This window comes from Fusarium oxysporum, chromosome 15 (genome assembly GCF_000149955.1).
Source record: "Fusarium oxysporum f. sp. lycopersici 4287 chromosome 15, whole genome shotgun sequence".
NCBI classification, from domain to species: domain Eukaryota; kingdom Fungi; phylum Ascomycota; class Sordariomycetes; order Hypocreales; family Nectriaceae; genus Fusarium; species Fusarium oxysporum.
In genome coordinates, this window is record NC_031000.1 from 1,626,411 (window position 1) to 1,642,796 (window position 16,386).

Below are 16,386 nucleotides of genomic sequence, written 5' to 3' on the forward strand. Positions count from 1 at the left end.
GTCTTAAATGCCATGCACAACTTGGATTTCCTTTGATGTTCTAACGGGTTTAATTGAATAGAATCTTCATCCATGGCCAAAGTCATCCTTACTACAATGTCTAGTAACAAGGAGGGGGGCAATAGCCCTACGCACTCGAGCGGCTCGAGACAATCTGACAGCACTCCTCGCAATGACCAACCCGTACCTGCCGATCCGGTCAACGGTGACAACACCAGCTCAACTGAAACCTCGGATGGCAACTTCAATACCAACGATTTTACCCCTATTGACGTCACACACAACCAGAAGGAAGACCAGTCATAAGTATACTTGTTTACGAACAATAGTTTATAGCCAACAGCAGTAATTTTGCACGGATGCTTCTGGGTCAGGCTGGAGGTTGGAATTTAGGCAATGAGTTTCTTATTACAAGGGCCCAAGTTAGCTTTCAAGAAGATAATATAATTTGGGTCGTTGAAGCAACGGTTCAATTCAAAAGAGTCATATTTCTGAGTTGCTATTGACGCACTGTTTTGTCTAGTCATGATTTATTTATTTACTTGACTTTGTCAAAACAATCTTTCTGGCCGCATTATGCAATTACCGGGTTGTGAGACGTCTCGTGACCAGAAAACATCCACTTGACCAACCCTGTGGGCGAATCAGGCAGTCCTTTAGCAAAAAGAAACATCTCTTCCCCACCGCTTATCACAACACCTTAGACCAGCAGTCAATGAATGATTCACAGCCACTTTTGGTAGTAGTCGTACATAAAGCGCAACATCGCGACTCTTCAAGATCATTATACATCAGAACTATTATCCAACACGCCAAAGCAGAAATGAGCAATCCTATATTCCTTCCTGCTACGGAATCGATGCAAAACCTATGTCAACAGCAACGGGAAAAAGAGGTACAGAGCGAGCGTGGTCCGCTGCGTGAATACAAAGCCACCATAACAGATACCAAAATTCTCTGTAAATTCGAGAATGAACATGTAAGGATGAATCATTGGAATTGAACTGCTCTACTAAGTACTCTATTTAGGCGCACAATATTCGACGCCAAGCGCTGCATAAAGGCAAAATTATCAGTAAAGCCCGAAATTACGGACCTCGTGAACTTGACAAAGGCACGATTGCGTCACCTGAGCGTACCATCACCGTCTTTATACCACTAGCGACACAAACTGCGGATACGCAAAGGGTTCCTAAAGTCCTGTACCAACCCGACAAGGACAAAGCCGAGTTTAGGCAACCCCTACCTTGGGATATTGGGAACCATATTCAAATCCCGGGAAATAGTCGAATTGTTGTAGAAGAAGGGCCAGTAGGCTTTGACATGGTCCAATATGATTGGGAGCCTGCTGAGGGCCAAGAGAGCAAGGATGAATAGCGGAACCGAGCCGAGACGATCTGGCGACGAAATTGAAGGTGGAAATTGCCTAAGAATATTTCTTAATTACTATTGTACATTTAACTCGCCCTGGTGGTCGTTGAATTCCATTGTTTCGAGTGCTCCGAGTGGTTCGAACATGGCTGTATCGAAATTGAATGAACTCGCATCGATATGAAGCCAGTTGGGAAGGCTTGATTCAAGGATTGGCTGGGTACTCAATGCTTGACCCAGGGTCTCATGTATTCCGAAAGATACGCCAGAGAGCTGTGTAATGTTGCCACGACAGTCACCAAGATTCTCCACTATATCAGCGCATGGACGGTTGAGATAACCTTCGTTCAACTGATGTGTGCTCCGACGAGCAGGTGGGGAATAAAGTTGGGCAGGCCCCATATCAGCTTCGATGTTTCTGACTGGAGTTGTTGTCTCTGTTGATGGTTGTGTTTCATACCTACCCACGGTAGCCTCCAAAGGAGGCGTAGCAATGAGTGAGGAATCGCTCCCAGGCATGACTAAAGCCCCCAATTGGGAGCCTGCGTCCTCAGGTGAGCCCGACACAGGAATATTCACATCAGTAGATGCGCCTTGGGCTTCGTGGCCACCGTCACTTCCGGCATCGGTGGTGCTTTCCGTGGCGTACGGCAATCCTCCACTGTCATTGTGCATTGGGTCTTGATCGAAATGGTACCGGATCACTCCGAGGCTCGATGGGGATTCCATGGGTAGTCCATGGCATTGGCGCCATCGTTTTGCTGGCCTTTCATTCTCACGGACCTCGAGCCTGTGTCTTAGTTGTGTTTGGTCGCCAAACAGTCGCTTAATATGAAGCTCCTTAAGGTACTTTGAAATGCTGCTTGCAGCATCTCTGTATAGTTTGGAGTTTGTAACACAATCTTCGCAACTCCTGGGAAGCTCCAATTCCTTTACATCAAAGCAAGAAGCTATTCTTTTAGCTTCTTCAGTGTGCTGAGATTGTAGGAGTAACTCGATGTTATTGTAGGATTCCTTGTTGACATTCGGCTCGGCGTTCGTATGGAGATGGGCTTTCGACTCAGCTGATAGCGCTGTAAGCCTTCGAGTAAAATTCAGTCTCTGTGCTTTAGTTGAATGATGCACTACTTACTTAGTCTGTGACTTGAGCTTCGAGAACAAGACCTCTATACCCTTGTGTGCTTTGAGCAAGAATAATGTCCTCCCTTCCCTGAGCCATCGATTAAATTTCCCCCCTGACGCTGAACCTAGACGTTTCTTAAACTCTTGGGGTGGCAAAGGCCGCCAGACCTCTTTTGATACCCAGAGCTGCACTAAAGCAAATCGCCGAGCAATCTTGGTTATTTGTGATGATTTCTCGAGGGCCTGGATGTAGTCGAACACGGCGAGATCGTCGATGGAAATTGCCCCAGAGCTGAGAAAAGGCTTTGGTGATTGGGCCCAAGACTTCAGATCGGCGATAAGGAAGGGTTGTTCATCATCTTGAGGGGAACATTTAGTTCCCGTCGAAGATGCTTCCTTACGAGATTTCTCTTTTCTGGAAGACTGACTCCATGAAATCTCAGCTACCGCTGCCGACGTTTGCTTTAAAGGCTGGAGGGCTCTTGTGGGTGAATCATGCTCGACTTGCTGTTTGTTTGGGCTATCGAGAGAACTATCTTGCACAATCGTTGCTGTGGTTGTATCTGGGAAACGGGAATGCTGTTCATATGGTGCTTTGCGGAATTCCGCTTGCACTTCGGTTCCAAGTCGATGAAGTTTGTTCCTGACAGCTTCGGGAACGTCCTGTGCGATGATCTTGCAGGCGTCCGAGATCTTGTCGTATGAGCGAATGGCGGCTGCGAGAGAAAGGTGAGACTTACAATCCGTTCCAATCTATTATCAATATTGAACTGATGAGATTGGGCTTTAGCAACAGAAATGAAAAAGAATCCTAGAATACGGAGCTGATCGTGAAGAGGCTTGTCAGTATCCATGGCTTCGCGGTTTGGAAAAGAGTAAGGAACAGATTGGGTTTGAATGCCATGAGTCTGTAGGAGCCCCCAAAAAGGAAGTGACCCATAAAAAGGGATCACGGTGATCCTTTTCTATGGGTCACTTCCTTTTTCGGGGCAGGCAGGACCCCACGTCTGCAGGCGAGATCATATCTCATCCTTGCTCATGTCCCGCCTCATCTTCTACAAGGATCTATTTGTGTAGTCATGCATGCAGACAGCAGTGGGCGTCCAATGAAATGTGTTTTATGTATATTAAGTTTTCGACATAGGCGGCTTGGAAATGAGCCTTGCTTACCATGGATTAGAAATACCTGGCAAGCTGGGGGGTGAGCCCATCCTGGACGATACTTAAATCCATAGCGTGAGGGAGTGGATGGCCTCAAAATACAAATACGCTCATGAAGTCGAAGAAAACTGTACTGCTGCACCACCGCCTGGTTGCCTTCTTCACATTTCCCCTTGCACAAGGTACCCCTACTTAGGCAACCTCATTATCACAGTTGATACTTCTCTCTACAGCCCGGATCTTTGGTTCTCAGTACAAGTCAAACTCTGCCTTATGCCCAGTTTTCTCTGTATATGCAAGTCAGCTGTGCATTCAATCTTTCGCCTTATTTAGAGCATTGCGAACCATGGCAAAACAGCCCAAGTTGAGCATTAACGTTGTTAGAGAGATTAGAGTCACTGTATGTCGATTGTTGGACTACTTCTCGCTGTATACTAATCCCGCCAGATTGAGCAAGGAAAAGCTCAGCATTTCGTACATTACCAGACAGTCGAAGTGGCGGCAACCACCAAGACTCCGTCCCCTGTGACCGGAAAAGGTTCAATGCCCAAGGTGTTGCGCGACATCTTCGTCGCCATCCGAGCCTGGTTTTTGAAATTAAGGGGCTTGGCCAGGTTTAAACTAGTGTTTGATGAGGAGAAGCAGGGCTTGCTTGAAGGCGGATAGGATTGACGTGTTGTAATTCTATTGTAACTATTATGTACATACCTCTTGGTTCGGTGCTGGGGATTGTACAGCGCTTCGATGTAGACGCAAACAGATCCATGAAACATGAATGTCGGTGTGATTCCATGACCCCATGTATACATGGCAGTTTACGATTGCATCAATTTTAAGCCTCATCGAAGACATTGAAAACCTCAGATGCCTCTTTACCATGCTTCCATTTTCCTGTTGACCACCACTACCGTGACCATCAAGTTGAGAATGAAACAGGCAAAGCCGCCGAGAGAAATGACCCCACGGGAGAGAAGGAAACAGAGGGCAAGAGAAAGGGCCCTAAAATTTGCCCAAGGATTCTTTTCTGACTGGCTGGTCGAGCCCCATCCAACAGCAGCCTTCGTCATCAAGGAAGCTGTCTCAGTGCTGTGGCCTGAACTCCGCCTCGATTCACTCCCGATCCATCCGCCACTTCTCGAATCTAAGAAGTCAGTTTTCAGAATCTTGAGAAAGGTCAGAGCTAGCAAGCTGAACCACCTTGTGGATCTCTTCACCACGATGATGCTGTCGAGAGGCACTCCCTTGCATGGTCCGGCCGGCTCGCCAACGGTTCTGCTGAGACCAGTTAGTCAGGGTCAGGTAGAAGTATCATACACGATGCCGGAATCGGGACTGCCCGCTCTAATTGCAATACAAGCGGCCGACGCTACTAGCGTGTTCAGCCCGTCTGAACCGCGTGGCTTTCCTGGACGATCGGTATGTCGCGCTGTTGTTCGACTAAGAGTACCTGATAATTTAATTTCTTTTACAATTCTCGGCCATGAGAAGCATAAATGCACCTTTCAATGGCATCATCTGTACTACCCCATTTCGAACGTCTCTCCAACAACTGACTTTCTTGATCACTTTCTTTTTGGGCCTCTTCCTGGACATTCTTCTGTCTCACCTCGCCGCGATGCTCCTACCGGCTCAGCCGTCGATCTTGTCAGTTGCCCACGGCATCAGTCGCAAACGATCCCATTCAGACGCGCTGGGACACGAAGACACGGGCACCCATTACGACCGTGGGACACTTCATTCGACCGAACAAATTCGGAATGATATATGCGGAATTCTCGATATTAGAGCCAAGAAGAACAAGCCTGAGAGGATACTCGATGATGCGATTGCAGATGACAACACCATCCACGGCGATATCGCAACAAATCCCACGACAGCCGACAGCACCAGAGACAGCAGTATAACAGACAATGATCCCGTCGATGAAGGCCTCGTAGATGATGGTATTGGAGACGACGAGAGCATATGTTCCTTGGAGACGATCCAATCCGGAGACATCAAACTCGAGACCCTATGGAAACGGAAATATCCGATCAATGAATGGTAAGGGAGGCGTTTTACCCTGAGCGACCTTTGCTGAGTCGATCATTCAGGCAGCCACATGATGACCAGAGGGTTTTGGTTTGGGACCTATGGTTAGTGCGCATCCTCATTAAATTTCCCATGTTGACTCGGTATGGCAGTCACGACATTTATTCAAGATTATTCAAGATTTGCAAAACATCGATTCCTTCTACCTATCGGGTCAGTCTCTCTTCTACTACTTTCGCTGGTTACCTAGCTAATAGAAGCTACAAGCGCGTGCTTGATATTGGAACAGCAAGTGGTATTGTATGACCCTCTTCGTGATCTGAGAAGTATGCCAACATGGTCATTTAGGTCGTTGGGCTCTGTATGTTCTCTTGATCCGATTCAAATGGTATTGTAACTAACTCAATCCAAGAGATTTTGCAGACGAGCATCCTGGGGTTGAAGTTACGAGTATTGATCTGACGCCCTTAGCGCCTAATTACGTCCCGCCTAATCTGTGTTTGTGAGGCTACATATATGTCTCACGCCCAATCAACGCTAACATTCGTGCAGTCAAGTTGTGGAGAGCCTCGATCTTCAAACCTTTCAAAAGTCTTCACAAGATTTTGTACATCTCCGCGAACTCAAAGGGAGGATCAACAACTGGGTCGAATTTGCAAAAGAGATCTTTGATGTCTTGAAACCTGGAGGCGTTGCAGAGTTCCATGAACGGACCATTGAGTTCAAAGCAAAGGCGGAGCTTCCGGAGGATAGTTTTATGAAGGAATGGGGAGACCTGTTTCGAAAGGCAGGTGCAGAGCGAGGGGCGCGGTTCGACGTTATCGAATCTGGAATACTGCTTAGTTCGCTACGAGCTGCTGGTTTCAGTGACATCAAGGAATATACCTACGATGTAAGTTTCTAGCGTGCAGAGAACCTTAACGACAACTAAGTATGGGTTTTTGCAGGTACCGATTGAACATTGGCAGAAGCAGGGGGAGATAGGACGGCTAGCTTGGTTGGAATGTGTTTGTGACATCGAAGGGTCCATCTTTCGTCCAGCCGTTAAGAACTCGGGCTGGAGAGAGGATAGATGTCACATGTTCGCTGCAGGTTTGCGCGATGAGTTGAAGAAGACAACAGTCAAGCCTTACACGACACGCGTCGCCGTCGTTTGCAAGAAGCCATAGACTTAATGCCTTGATTGAATCACTCAAGTATTATAAAATATGTTTTTATTTTTCATCAGCATTGCATTTTACTATTCATAACCACTGCAAGTTATTAGCGATACAGTACACCCGTAATGTTATTCAATTACCTATTGTGTATCTGCCCTGCACAATGTGGTTTCAAAGTGACGCTGACGTGGCGGATGAGGTACGTCGGAGACCTGGTACCTTCCATTGTTGAGTCAGATGTCTGCTGACCAAGGTACTGCTGGAAGGTCTAAATGAGCCTTTGGCTACAGAAGAGACAATGCACATTAAAATTTCTAGCCTGCTGGAATCAAGCAACCGACCTCACGTCTATAAATAGGACCCTCCTCATCACATCGAGCACTCTGCTACATGTTTCATTGAGCAGACAATCCTCGCGCCCTCCCTAGGTCCTAGGTCAACAGTAAGATGCCAAGCTCTAAGTTGAAATGCCATGTGTGTCACTATGTAAGTACTTATAAACCGTTATTGAGTATAAAGCTGAGATAGCAGTCTTGGGAAAGATACACAGAACTTGAGTCAGTTTTTTCTTAATGCTTATTTAGTTTGGCCTAACGTTAATGGCCTAAAACTAGTCATCATTGGTGCTTCCCTACCACTAACCAGCAGCTCTCTTCCTCATCGAACCCAGATCCCCTAGCTAATGTGCAAGAAATTTACTCACTGATGGCGGGAACTGGCACATATCTATATAGCCCTCAGGTGAATGTGTCTAACCAGAACTTTCAGACTCCCGCTGTTGGGGTCAACCTCCCTGAGAACAAATACAAATCACCGTATCCGTATATTCGATACGACAACCACCAGACCCGAAGCATTATACCTTTGAATACGCCAACATCGAATTTTTCTATGGGAAGAGAAGTTGATACTTTTCCAAATCAGCATTATTCCCAACTACAGACACCGCATGATCTGAAAACAAATGCAGGACTCTGTGTTGGTACGGAATTCACGAATTCTATATCTCGGCCAGCCCATCCCTTGCCCGATGGAGATCAAGAAAAGAAGGTAGAGGAAGATATTTTTCGAAGGGACAAAGTGCAGCAGTTTATGGAACTCAGTGTCAGATGGGACCAGTTTATGGATAGTATCCCTGAGGAGCAAAGGAGCATTCTCTTTCGAGATGTAAAGAAATACTTCACTGCCTAAGCCAGGATTCTGGATATATCATAGTACAGCCGAATGAATGCCAAGGATGGGGTCAGTGTTAGAGTGGTGAATTGGAGGTTGAGATACGTTTGAGGGACACAGTCACCGGAGGGCTGGTGGCTGCAGGTGATAACTCATCAAATTATGCCTGTATTTTTAAGCGGTGTGATCTGTACTACATAAACAATGCAAGCCACTGCATGTATATCACTATGGATTGATCTACCGACAGCAAAGCGTCAGGGTGATTTCAAGTGATTGTCGTCGGAAAGAGGCTCTGCTCGTGAGTATTTGAGGGGACTCAGTATCGTGCACGTCATCTCATTTAGCAACAATTACATGACAAACCAACCTTGGAGGTTTTGCTACATTGCATGATGCCGTCCAACACAGACCCAGCCAAAGTTTCCTGCAAAAGGCCGCAAAGCATCACCTATGTGGTACAACAATACGCTACGGTTACGTATCTACCAGCGGGTTAGTTGAGGGCTGCACTGTAACGTATGCGGATGCTGACGTCTTCATGCTAGATCAAAATACCAACAAGTCACCCCTCCAGGAACTGCCATGGCCTTCCAAGCTTACTCCAAAAGACGACCTACCCGAGATGGATGCGTGTAGAGAAATACTTGAGAAAGGATTGGCTTATATGAGTGCAGTTAAGAATTCTAGACAGGTAGTCCAGGCTTGAATGTTGTTCACTACGCATGCACCCTGGACTACAATGAGTATTATTTCTGACATACTGTGTTGCTGTCCTTGCTCAATCGACCTGCATGATATTGGTATGACGTTTCATCATAACAGTATTATCCTTTGTCTCCTTTTGCTATAAGTAGAAGTTCATTTCCGACCTAACACACACTAGTCTTCAGTTGCCACTTAGTAGATCATCCGAACGAACTTGTACTCTACCGTAGGTAAGTCATTCTATGATTGACACCACGTGCTATGCTCATGGAGGGGAGATACAATAGCCCTTTTGAAGAATACTCTGCCATGCTTGAGAATCAGCGCCAACTTGCTACAGAGCTAGTTACCTGGCTGGGCGATTTATCGCCTGGACACGTACAGGATATCGGAGGGGGTAACATGACACAATGCATAGAGAAGGAGCTGAACGAGTCTATACGCCTTGGAAAATATCTCAGCAAAGCGGTCTGCTATATCGACTCACCTTGGCCAGGGGGCGACACATCTCCCCAATCTCTTGGGGAGAGAAAGATCCTGAGAGAACAGGCCTCCGAGCTTGCTCAACAACTTTACCCATTGGTTGAACTCACCATATTCGACCTTGGCTCTGGGTACACTATTGGCTTTTGTTTCTACCAAATAGACAAGTGCTAACTAAAGAAGGAATTCTGAAAAGTTGCTGCCGATATTTAATGAGCTCGAGAAAGCAGAGAAGGTTTGTCGTTATTTCGCGGTCGACGTCAACAGAGCTTCACTTGAGAGCCATGTCCAGGGCTTAAGCAAGCGATATAATTATATATATTGCTTCGGACTCCACGGAAGTTTCGAAGACGCAAGGAGATTGGCGATAGATATGCCAGGGGAGAAAGTCGGTATCTCATGCTCCTCCACATTGACTAACTTTGAACCCGAAAAGGTGCTCCAAATCCTCCAAGACTGGAGCCAGGTTGTCGATCGGCTCATTCTTGGCCAGCATGAGCCAGTGAGGGAAAAAGAGTTGGAAAGTTCTTATCACACACCTGAATTCACTGAATTCATGAGAGGTGGGTGGGATAAGGCGAACGAGCTTTTAGGGTGGAAAGAATTTGATGATACAAGATGGTCACTTGAGTGCAAGACAACTACTTTGCCTCAGTGTCACAAGTTTCATTGTACCCCTTTAGCACAACCCAGAACTGAATTTTTCTGGTTTGCATGCTACAAGTACACAGTGCCGGAATTTCAGCGCATAATCCAAAGTTCCGGATGGAGAGTCTCAAAATGCTATCGAGATGAAAAGACCAAAATGTGTGAGTTCCCTGAGCATCAATAAATGATAACTATGAGGCTGATATGCTCTAGCGATGTACAATATCATTCCAGCTCAAAAGACCGACGCTGGGTCTTTGGAGGGTACACCCCTTGCTCGACACGTTTGAGATCTGCAGCCCAAGAGAATAGGTAGTCGTGGAAGCCATGTGAATAGGATTTGAATTTAGAGTGCTTGTTAAAACAATGCAAGAGACATGGCAGTAGAAAGTAGAGCTATAGAAATGAAGCAAGCCCGGCGCTGTTCAAGATAATAACGACGTAGTGGTTTTCACAATGTCACCTCCTTGTACCGAATGCAAATTCTTCCTTCTATTTTGTAGTTATTCTATTTTGGTTGTGAGAAAATTTGATCTGAGAAATGCACGGCGGCACGCTTTGGCTGACCTTGGGTTTGACGCAACACTAAGAACAACAGGCTCACGGGAGCTTGTTAGAACCTTTCGCATATATAAATTGAGAGAGCGACCCCTTCCATCGTGGGAGGTTCCAACTCTAATTACCCCGAATTATTTTGTCTTGCGCTATTTTTTCAACGATATGGACAACCACTTAATCTATGTAGCTCGTCACAGCCACGCCAATTCCAACATCGGTCTCAGCCATCATGGAACCGATATTTTCACACTGAGCGATAAAGACTTTTCCAAATTTGTCCATTCTAGAAATGTCATTAAACATGGAGACTTTCTGCCAGACAACCTCACACAACATGGAAAAGGAGAATTGCGGCGTTACGTGGATGAACATCCAGAGTTCTTGGATTCTTTGGATCTCATACTTTGTTCCCCGTTGACCAGATCCATTCTGACCGCAAAGGGATTGGCGCAGACAAACCAGGCTCGAATTGTATGCCTCTTTGGCCTTGCTGAAAATACCAAATGAATACAGGATATCCCTCCAATAACATACGTGAAAGGCGACAAGCGATATGCTTTTACCGTTAATCTTGCGGGAGGCTCAGCTGAAGGGACTTTATTGGGTGAAGAAGTTGTTGATCTGACTGTGGAAACACCAGAGGACCAGTGGGAGAGCTGGAATGACCTGCAGAAGCGATTATCCACCCTCAAAACATACAAGCCCCTTGACGAGATCGAGGAGCAGGACAGGAGGCTTCGGATTCAAATTCGCGACTTGGTCCAAACGATCGCCAAATCCAAAGGGCGAAGTGTTAAAGTCCTCATTGTTACCCATGGCGGCAAGATCAACACGCTTACTGGACATTACAGAACCCAGTTGGAGTCGAACAACGGGGAATGGGAGTTAAAAAGCTCATCCTGCTTCGCCAACCTCGGGACAGCAGTATACAAGTTTAGTTCTGCCACAGACGAAAAGGCCGAATTGGTAGAGGTTCATGAAAGCGAGCATTATGCACAGCTCCTAGGGTTAGACTACCAGCGGCCAAGGGCGTTTCCTTATATTGATAGCAGTGGCAAAACTATTGATGAGAGAAGACTCTACGAGGTGTTCCTCAAGAAGTCGCACGAGGAAGTTATGGCAAGGGAAAGTACTCCAATTCATTTAGCCCTTGTAAAATGGAATGGGACTGTCTGATGATTGTTTATACCTCAGCGGTGCTGAGAAGGGAGGAAATAACCCTATCGCTTCAAGTATAAGTTCTTCATTATGAAAATATACTATTCCTTTCTTGTACTATACTGAGTCTATGCAAATAGGTCCTGCCTCTAATTCTTGCATGCACTTTAATTGATCTGCTGGACAAACTGGGGAGTAAAATCGGGGGCCCCCAAAACAGAAATGGGATTTTCCGCCCTGAGTGTGCCATCCAACCGCCGTTCAAGAGCCACGGGTCCAAAACCCCCCGCTTGGTTGGCGATTAGGAGGTATTGATCATCATGGCTGAAGCTCATCATACGCGGGGAAACCCCATATGTAGAAGCAGAGCCTACAAACTTGAGTGAAAGGGAGGTAGAATTCAACTGATCAATCTGGAAATGGGAAACGGAGTCCGTGGAGTTCCCTGTTTGTCGGTTCGAGACATACAAGTGCCTATTATCTGCCGCTAATACGATAGCACCAGCAGCAGCACTAGATGAATTGGCTGGCGGCAATCTAGGACCAAATGTCGAAGTACTTTGGATCTGTGTGAAATCAAGGTAGTTCTCGCGGTATGACACCGTGTAGACAAGGACCTTGTTACTGATCTCGCAGACAAGAATATAATGGGTCGCTTTGAATGCTCCTTGGGGATAGAAAATGCCATGTCGAGGGCCGCAACCGTGGGGCGAGATGTGAATGATATTCACTATCTGAAAAGCATCATCATTGGTCAAGAACCACCATAGAGTCTATCAAGATCGTTAATAACGAAAAAGCGGCCATTTGGATCAAGGTTTGCCTGATGGGGGTGAGGGCTTGCTTGTCGTTCTTTATCAGGGCCTGGCTGCCCTGGCGAGGGAATGGGTTTGATAAGTCCCAGACTGCCGTTTGTAGTGTTCCAGATATCAATGGTACCATTACCATACGCACAACCGACAAGTCAGGTATTATCAGCATTAAACTGTAAGTGGACGACGCCGTAGCTACCTTCTTTTGAACTTTTTGCTGTTATCTCGTCACTTACAAGGTTGAGTTCGAAGAGTGTAAGGGCATTTGACGACTCATCAACAGCATATAGCAAATTTGGATAGCTAACAGTCATCCACGAAGGTATGCCAGTAACTTCCTTGTCAATGGAGAATGGAAAACCTTGCACCTTGTTGGCGACAGAGATATGCTTGGGAAACCCAACAAGTATATGAGCCGGTGTGGTTGGGCTAGTCGTAGGATTATCAGGCTGTTTCTTTGCAAAGGCCAGCTTTGCAAAGAAAACAGCAACATTAAAAGCAAGTAGCAGCATGAGGTTAAAAACTATAGAGATATTAGAATAGATCTTCTATAGGGGGCTTATTCATGAATACAGAATTCTGAGGATTTTACTTCGCTTAAGATCAGAATGACGACGTGAATTGAGTGCTGTTGGATCCTTCTGAGAAGTGGCATTAAAACGAGACCCCCGATGCATCCAGGGTAGACGGTTTTGGCTTTGCAAGGGGGCTGCTTCTGGCACCTTAGGTGTGTTGAGCAACCTTTTCCAGCACCCCAGCGCGACGGATCCACCATTAGTAAGTCGGTATAAGACTCCACCGGTTCCCTAGGGTATACAAGAGGAGTCATCAGATAAACTCAGCAAAATGGAGTTTTATAGCTGGTTCTTTATTCTATTTTGCATCCGTAAAGTTATTTCTACTACAAGCACTCCTTTACCTGATGCAGTTGATCCTGCTGGAATAAATCCAGTTGGTATGGGACCGCCAAACATAGAAAAGCGATCCAGTGATATGCCTTTTGGCTGTATCTACCTACCTATCGGGCAACCTCTACCCCTACAGTCATTCCAGGGTTTATCGTCCCAGTTTTGTCTCTATGTAGAGAAGCCAGGTCCGTTAAAGGGAAACACAACCCTGGAACGCAATTACCTCATGGACGGCTTCTGGCATAACTTTTCCATCAGATGGCGGTCAACATGCAAAAGGCCTCACCCAAGCATAGGTATCCCAAAATCTTCATGCATGAAGGATATGGATACTTTGTGGCATGGTTACCCAAGCCTTTTCTAATTGAACGTGGCAGGCAGCGGACAGCCTGGGTTTTCTCGCCATGAGTGCTTTAGCTACGATTATATAATGTGGGTCGATGAAGTGGGTACAGGGAGTCAGGAAGGCCCGGCAAATATCTGACTGTGATAGTTCCATAGAGTGTATATCTTATATAAAAAAGGTTTCTTAGAACACAGATTTGGCCTTAGTTTGATTATTTAAAGCCCATAATATCTCTATGAGATATGTCAAGCTAATGGGATGTAATAATTCATAGGGCGCCTCTTTTCCTTCTAACTGTAAAGCTGCTAATTAGATGGTATAAGTTGGGTCTACAAACCAGGATTATATTAGAAGTGTATATATAACATTTATGGCTTTGATATTAGAATTTTTTAAGTATTAACTATATAACATTAACAACAAAGTTGGGATGCTTAGCATAGACCCGCAAGCCAATAACAGACCGGACTCCAATGTTCCAGACTCTTATCTTGAGAAAAGTTGGACCTCAAATTTGCACTCTTTCCTCTTAGGTCGCTGGGAGGAGGTTGTTCGAGTTGCTGACTGGGGTCTATGACTCCTTCTTTGGCGTGTCCAAGATCGTACTGCAACCCAACTTGGCGTAATTTCTGCGGATTCCTACTTGCAGCCAGTTTAACTGTTTCCTCCACCGGGCCGAGGCCATTCCTTTCAGCGATGACTTTTGGGATAACCTCATATGTTCCGGGCTCGAGGGAGAGCTCACAGTTAATCGATCGACCGTCGCCAAGGTGACATGGAGAAACTCGACAAATATCGATCTTGGAGATAATAGGCCGTAGGAGGAAATGAAGGGTAAAGTCGTACTCCCCATGAAGCCCTGGAAAGTACCGATCATCTAGCTGCCGAGTTTTTAGTCGTATAAATCAACAAAGTGACTAAAACATACCTGAGATAGAATAATAATTATAGTGCTCTTATCTTTAAGATCGATAATGAACTTCCTCTTTAGAAATCCTGGCAGCCATGGCACAAGAGTACTTATCCACTTCTGTGCCATAGTCCACCCATCATGCAGAAGTCGAGTCCTATAGATATAATCAAAATTCTCTATAACATCTTCGTAAGTCATCCAGAAGATGCCACTATCACCAAACTTGTGATGAAGTGCACTCATTGTGTAGGTATTCCATTCCCTAGAACCATCCGCCCATGGACCATACCACTCGCCATGGCCAGCGTCTGACCTTTGGCCCCAGGGGTTCCTTCGCATATGTTAGCAAGTTGCATTTGTTCGGAAGAGGAGCTTTAAGCAAAAGACTGAAAAAGGCTAAGCAGCCAGCCGGATAGCTCTAACCTAATCTTAACCAAGCGAATCATGCCGCCATGCTCCTTCTTCAACTCGATAGCCTCGAGGATAGAGTAGGTATGGCTCAAGACAATTCCATTTCGGTGCTTAAAGCCGGGGCCGCTCGACAATGTGAAAAGAAATTCTCCACCTACGATACCGCAAGAGAGGAGCTCACGCCAGAGTCGTTCTTTATCAAGGATACTATTGGTCGCGATAACTGTAGCGACACCGCCAGTAAGATCCTCCATTGCAATGCCAGCCCATCCTCCGTCTAGAGCTTGGTAATCGCCATGAACTTTGGCGAACTATCTTCGGCATTAGCTAAGTATGTATCAGTTAAGAGAGAAGTTACCCACTGCCTTCTCAAGCAACGGAAGCCAGGTCTCATTTGGATCTATACACTTAGCAAAGAAGAGAGCTTCTGAGTTGGACTGTTTCTGTTTGCGGTAATGTCTGGCTTTACTGCCCGTAGCATCATACGTCTCATTGTCGAAATCTGGCTCTTTCAGGTAAAGATTGTCATCAACTACTGTTGAGATCCAGGCTCCATCTCTGTGGAACACAAAGCCATAGACTCCTACCTTTTCATTTTGCGCTACGCAGATCTTGTTCATCATATCCTCCCGATGAGCAATAGTGCCTAACGCAGCAAGCCACCAACAGTCACCGCTGTTTCCTTGCTGAATATCTGAGCTTGAGAATCCACTTACAGTAAATTGTGGATTGTCAAAAATCCAAGGAATGCGATGAACTGAGCCGGGGAGGGATGTGTCATCGTCTTTATTGCCCTGGCTGGAGTATCTGCGTGACGACCGTGGCGATCCCTGTACGAAGGGATCTTTGCCACATCTGCTAGTTTGCTCAATGCATCTCGTGAGATCGAAGAGGTAATTATGCTGGCTTGTTGCAAAGTCACCTTCGATATCAAAGTCTGTGTCGCGGAATTTGGTATTGCTTAGGTTGCATTGGTTCACTATGGTTTCAACCTGTGACTGGCATTGCCGAGCAGCTATGTCATAGCTTTGAGAAATAATGAATGGCTTTGGGTAACAAGCATCGTCTGCAAGAAGCAGGAAATGAAGGTCTGTAGGAAATATCGACGTGACAAGTCTTGGTGTTCGAGAATGTAACCTGGACCAAAAGTCCATGATTTGTGTCTGAGAGTCAGATGAATTGATCTCTGCCCGGTGAGGAAGAGCTAGTCCAGGGGTTGGTGGCCTCGGTGGTTTCATTTTGCTTTCACGATTCACAGGGAACAGAGATGAAATGTGGACTATATCAAGTTTCCCTAGATTCTGACGGGGGCTGTTTTCGACACCCTTGAGTGCAAAGCCCCACAGCTAGCCGGGGGTCGACTTCCAGCACCCTACCACTTAATCTAGACAGTATCCCCTATGTGTACTACCTTTCACTGAAG

General features: G+C 46.0%; 7 protein-coding genes across 7 annotated transcripts; 5 read left to right on the forward strand and 2 right to left on the reverse strand.

The window, feature by feature from the left end:
• Positions 1 to 96: 96 nt before the first annotated feature.
• On the forward strand, positions 97 to 306 carry FOXG_21735 (uncharacterized protein; the record flags this gene model as incomplete). The annotated part of the gene is made up of 1 exon (XM_018402083.1): positions 97 to 306. One exon carries the CDS (start codon positions 97 to 99, stop codon positions 304 to 306), a length of 210 nt encoding a protein of 69 aa, XP_018254703.1.
• A 517-nt stretch (positions 307 to 823) lies between these two features.
• Positions 824 to 1,377, forward strand: FOXG_21736 (uncharacterized protein; the record flags this gene model as incomplete). Its single annotated transcript, XM_018402084.1, has 2 exons — positions 824 to 979; positions 1,030 to 1,377. The coding sequence occupies 2 exons, from the start codon at positions 824 to 826 to the stop codon at positions 1,375 to 1,377; spliced, it is 504 nt and encodes a 167-aa protein (XP_018254704.1).
• A 69-nt stretch (positions 1,378 to 1,446) lies between these two features.
• On the reverse strand, positions 1,447 to 3,347 carry FOXG_14466 (uncharacterized protein; the record flags this gene model as incomplete). The annotated part of the gene is made up of 3 exons (XM_018394522.1): positions 1,447 to 2,452; positions 2,504 to 3,186; positions 3,234 to 3,347. The coding sequence occupies 3 exons, from the start codon at positions 3,345 to 3,347 to the stop codon at positions 1,447 to 1,449; spliced, it is 1,803 nt and encodes a 600-aa protein (XP_018254705.1).
• A 653-nt stretch (positions 3,348 to 4,000) lies between these two features.
• On the forward strand, positions 4,001 to 4,320 carry FOXG_21737 (uncharacterized protein; the record flags this gene model as incomplete). The annotated part of the gene is made up of 2 exons (XM_018402085.1): positions 4,001 to 4,054; positions 4,102 to 4,320. The coding sequence occupies 2 exons, from the start codon at positions 4,001 to 4,003 to the stop codon at positions 4,318 to 4,320; spliced, it is 273 nt and encodes a 90-aa protein (XP_018254706.1).
• A 949-nt stretch (positions 4,321 to 5,269) lies between these two features.
• Positions 5,270 to 6,854, forward strand: FOXG_14467 (uncharacterized protein; the record flags this gene model as incomplete). Its single annotated transcript, XM_018394523.1, has 7 exons — positions 5,270 to 5,697; positions 5,748 to 5,898; positions 5,953 to 5,980; positions 6,034 to 6,046; positions 6,098 to 6,187; positions 6,238 to 6,577; positions 6,633 to 6,854. 7 exons carry the CDS (start codon positions 5,270 to 5,272, stop codon positions 6,852 to 6,854), a joined length of 1,272 nt encoding a protein of 423 aa, XP_018254707.1.
• A 2,181-nt stretch (positions 6,855 to 9,035) lies between these two features.
• On the forward strand, positions 9,036 to 11,591 carry FOXG_14468 (uncharacterized protein; the record flags this gene model as incomplete). Its single annotated transcript, XM_018394524.1, has 4 exons — positions 9,036 to 9,340; positions 9,393 to 10,018; positions 10,071 to 10,141; positions 10,929 to 11,591. 4 exons carry the CDS (start codon positions 9,036 to 9,038, stop codon positions 11,589 to 11,591), a joined length of 1,665 nt encoding a protein of 554 aa, XP_018254708.1.
• Positions 11,592 to 11,740: 149 nt separating this feature from the next.
• On the reverse strand, positions 11,741 to 16,201 carry FOXG_14469 (uncharacterized protein; the record flags this gene model as incomplete). The annotated part of the gene is made up of 6 exons (XM_018394525.1): positions 11,741 to 12,346; positions 12,622 to 12,908; positions 14,160 to 14,520; positions 14,568 to 14,883; positions 14,976 to 15,274; positions 15,326 to 16,201. 6 exons carry the CDS (start codon positions 16,199 to 16,201, stop codon positions 11,741 to 11,743), a joined length of 2,745 nt encoding a protein of 914 aa, XP_018254709.1.
• Between the last annotated feature and the right edge of the window lie 185 nt (positions 16,202 to 16,386).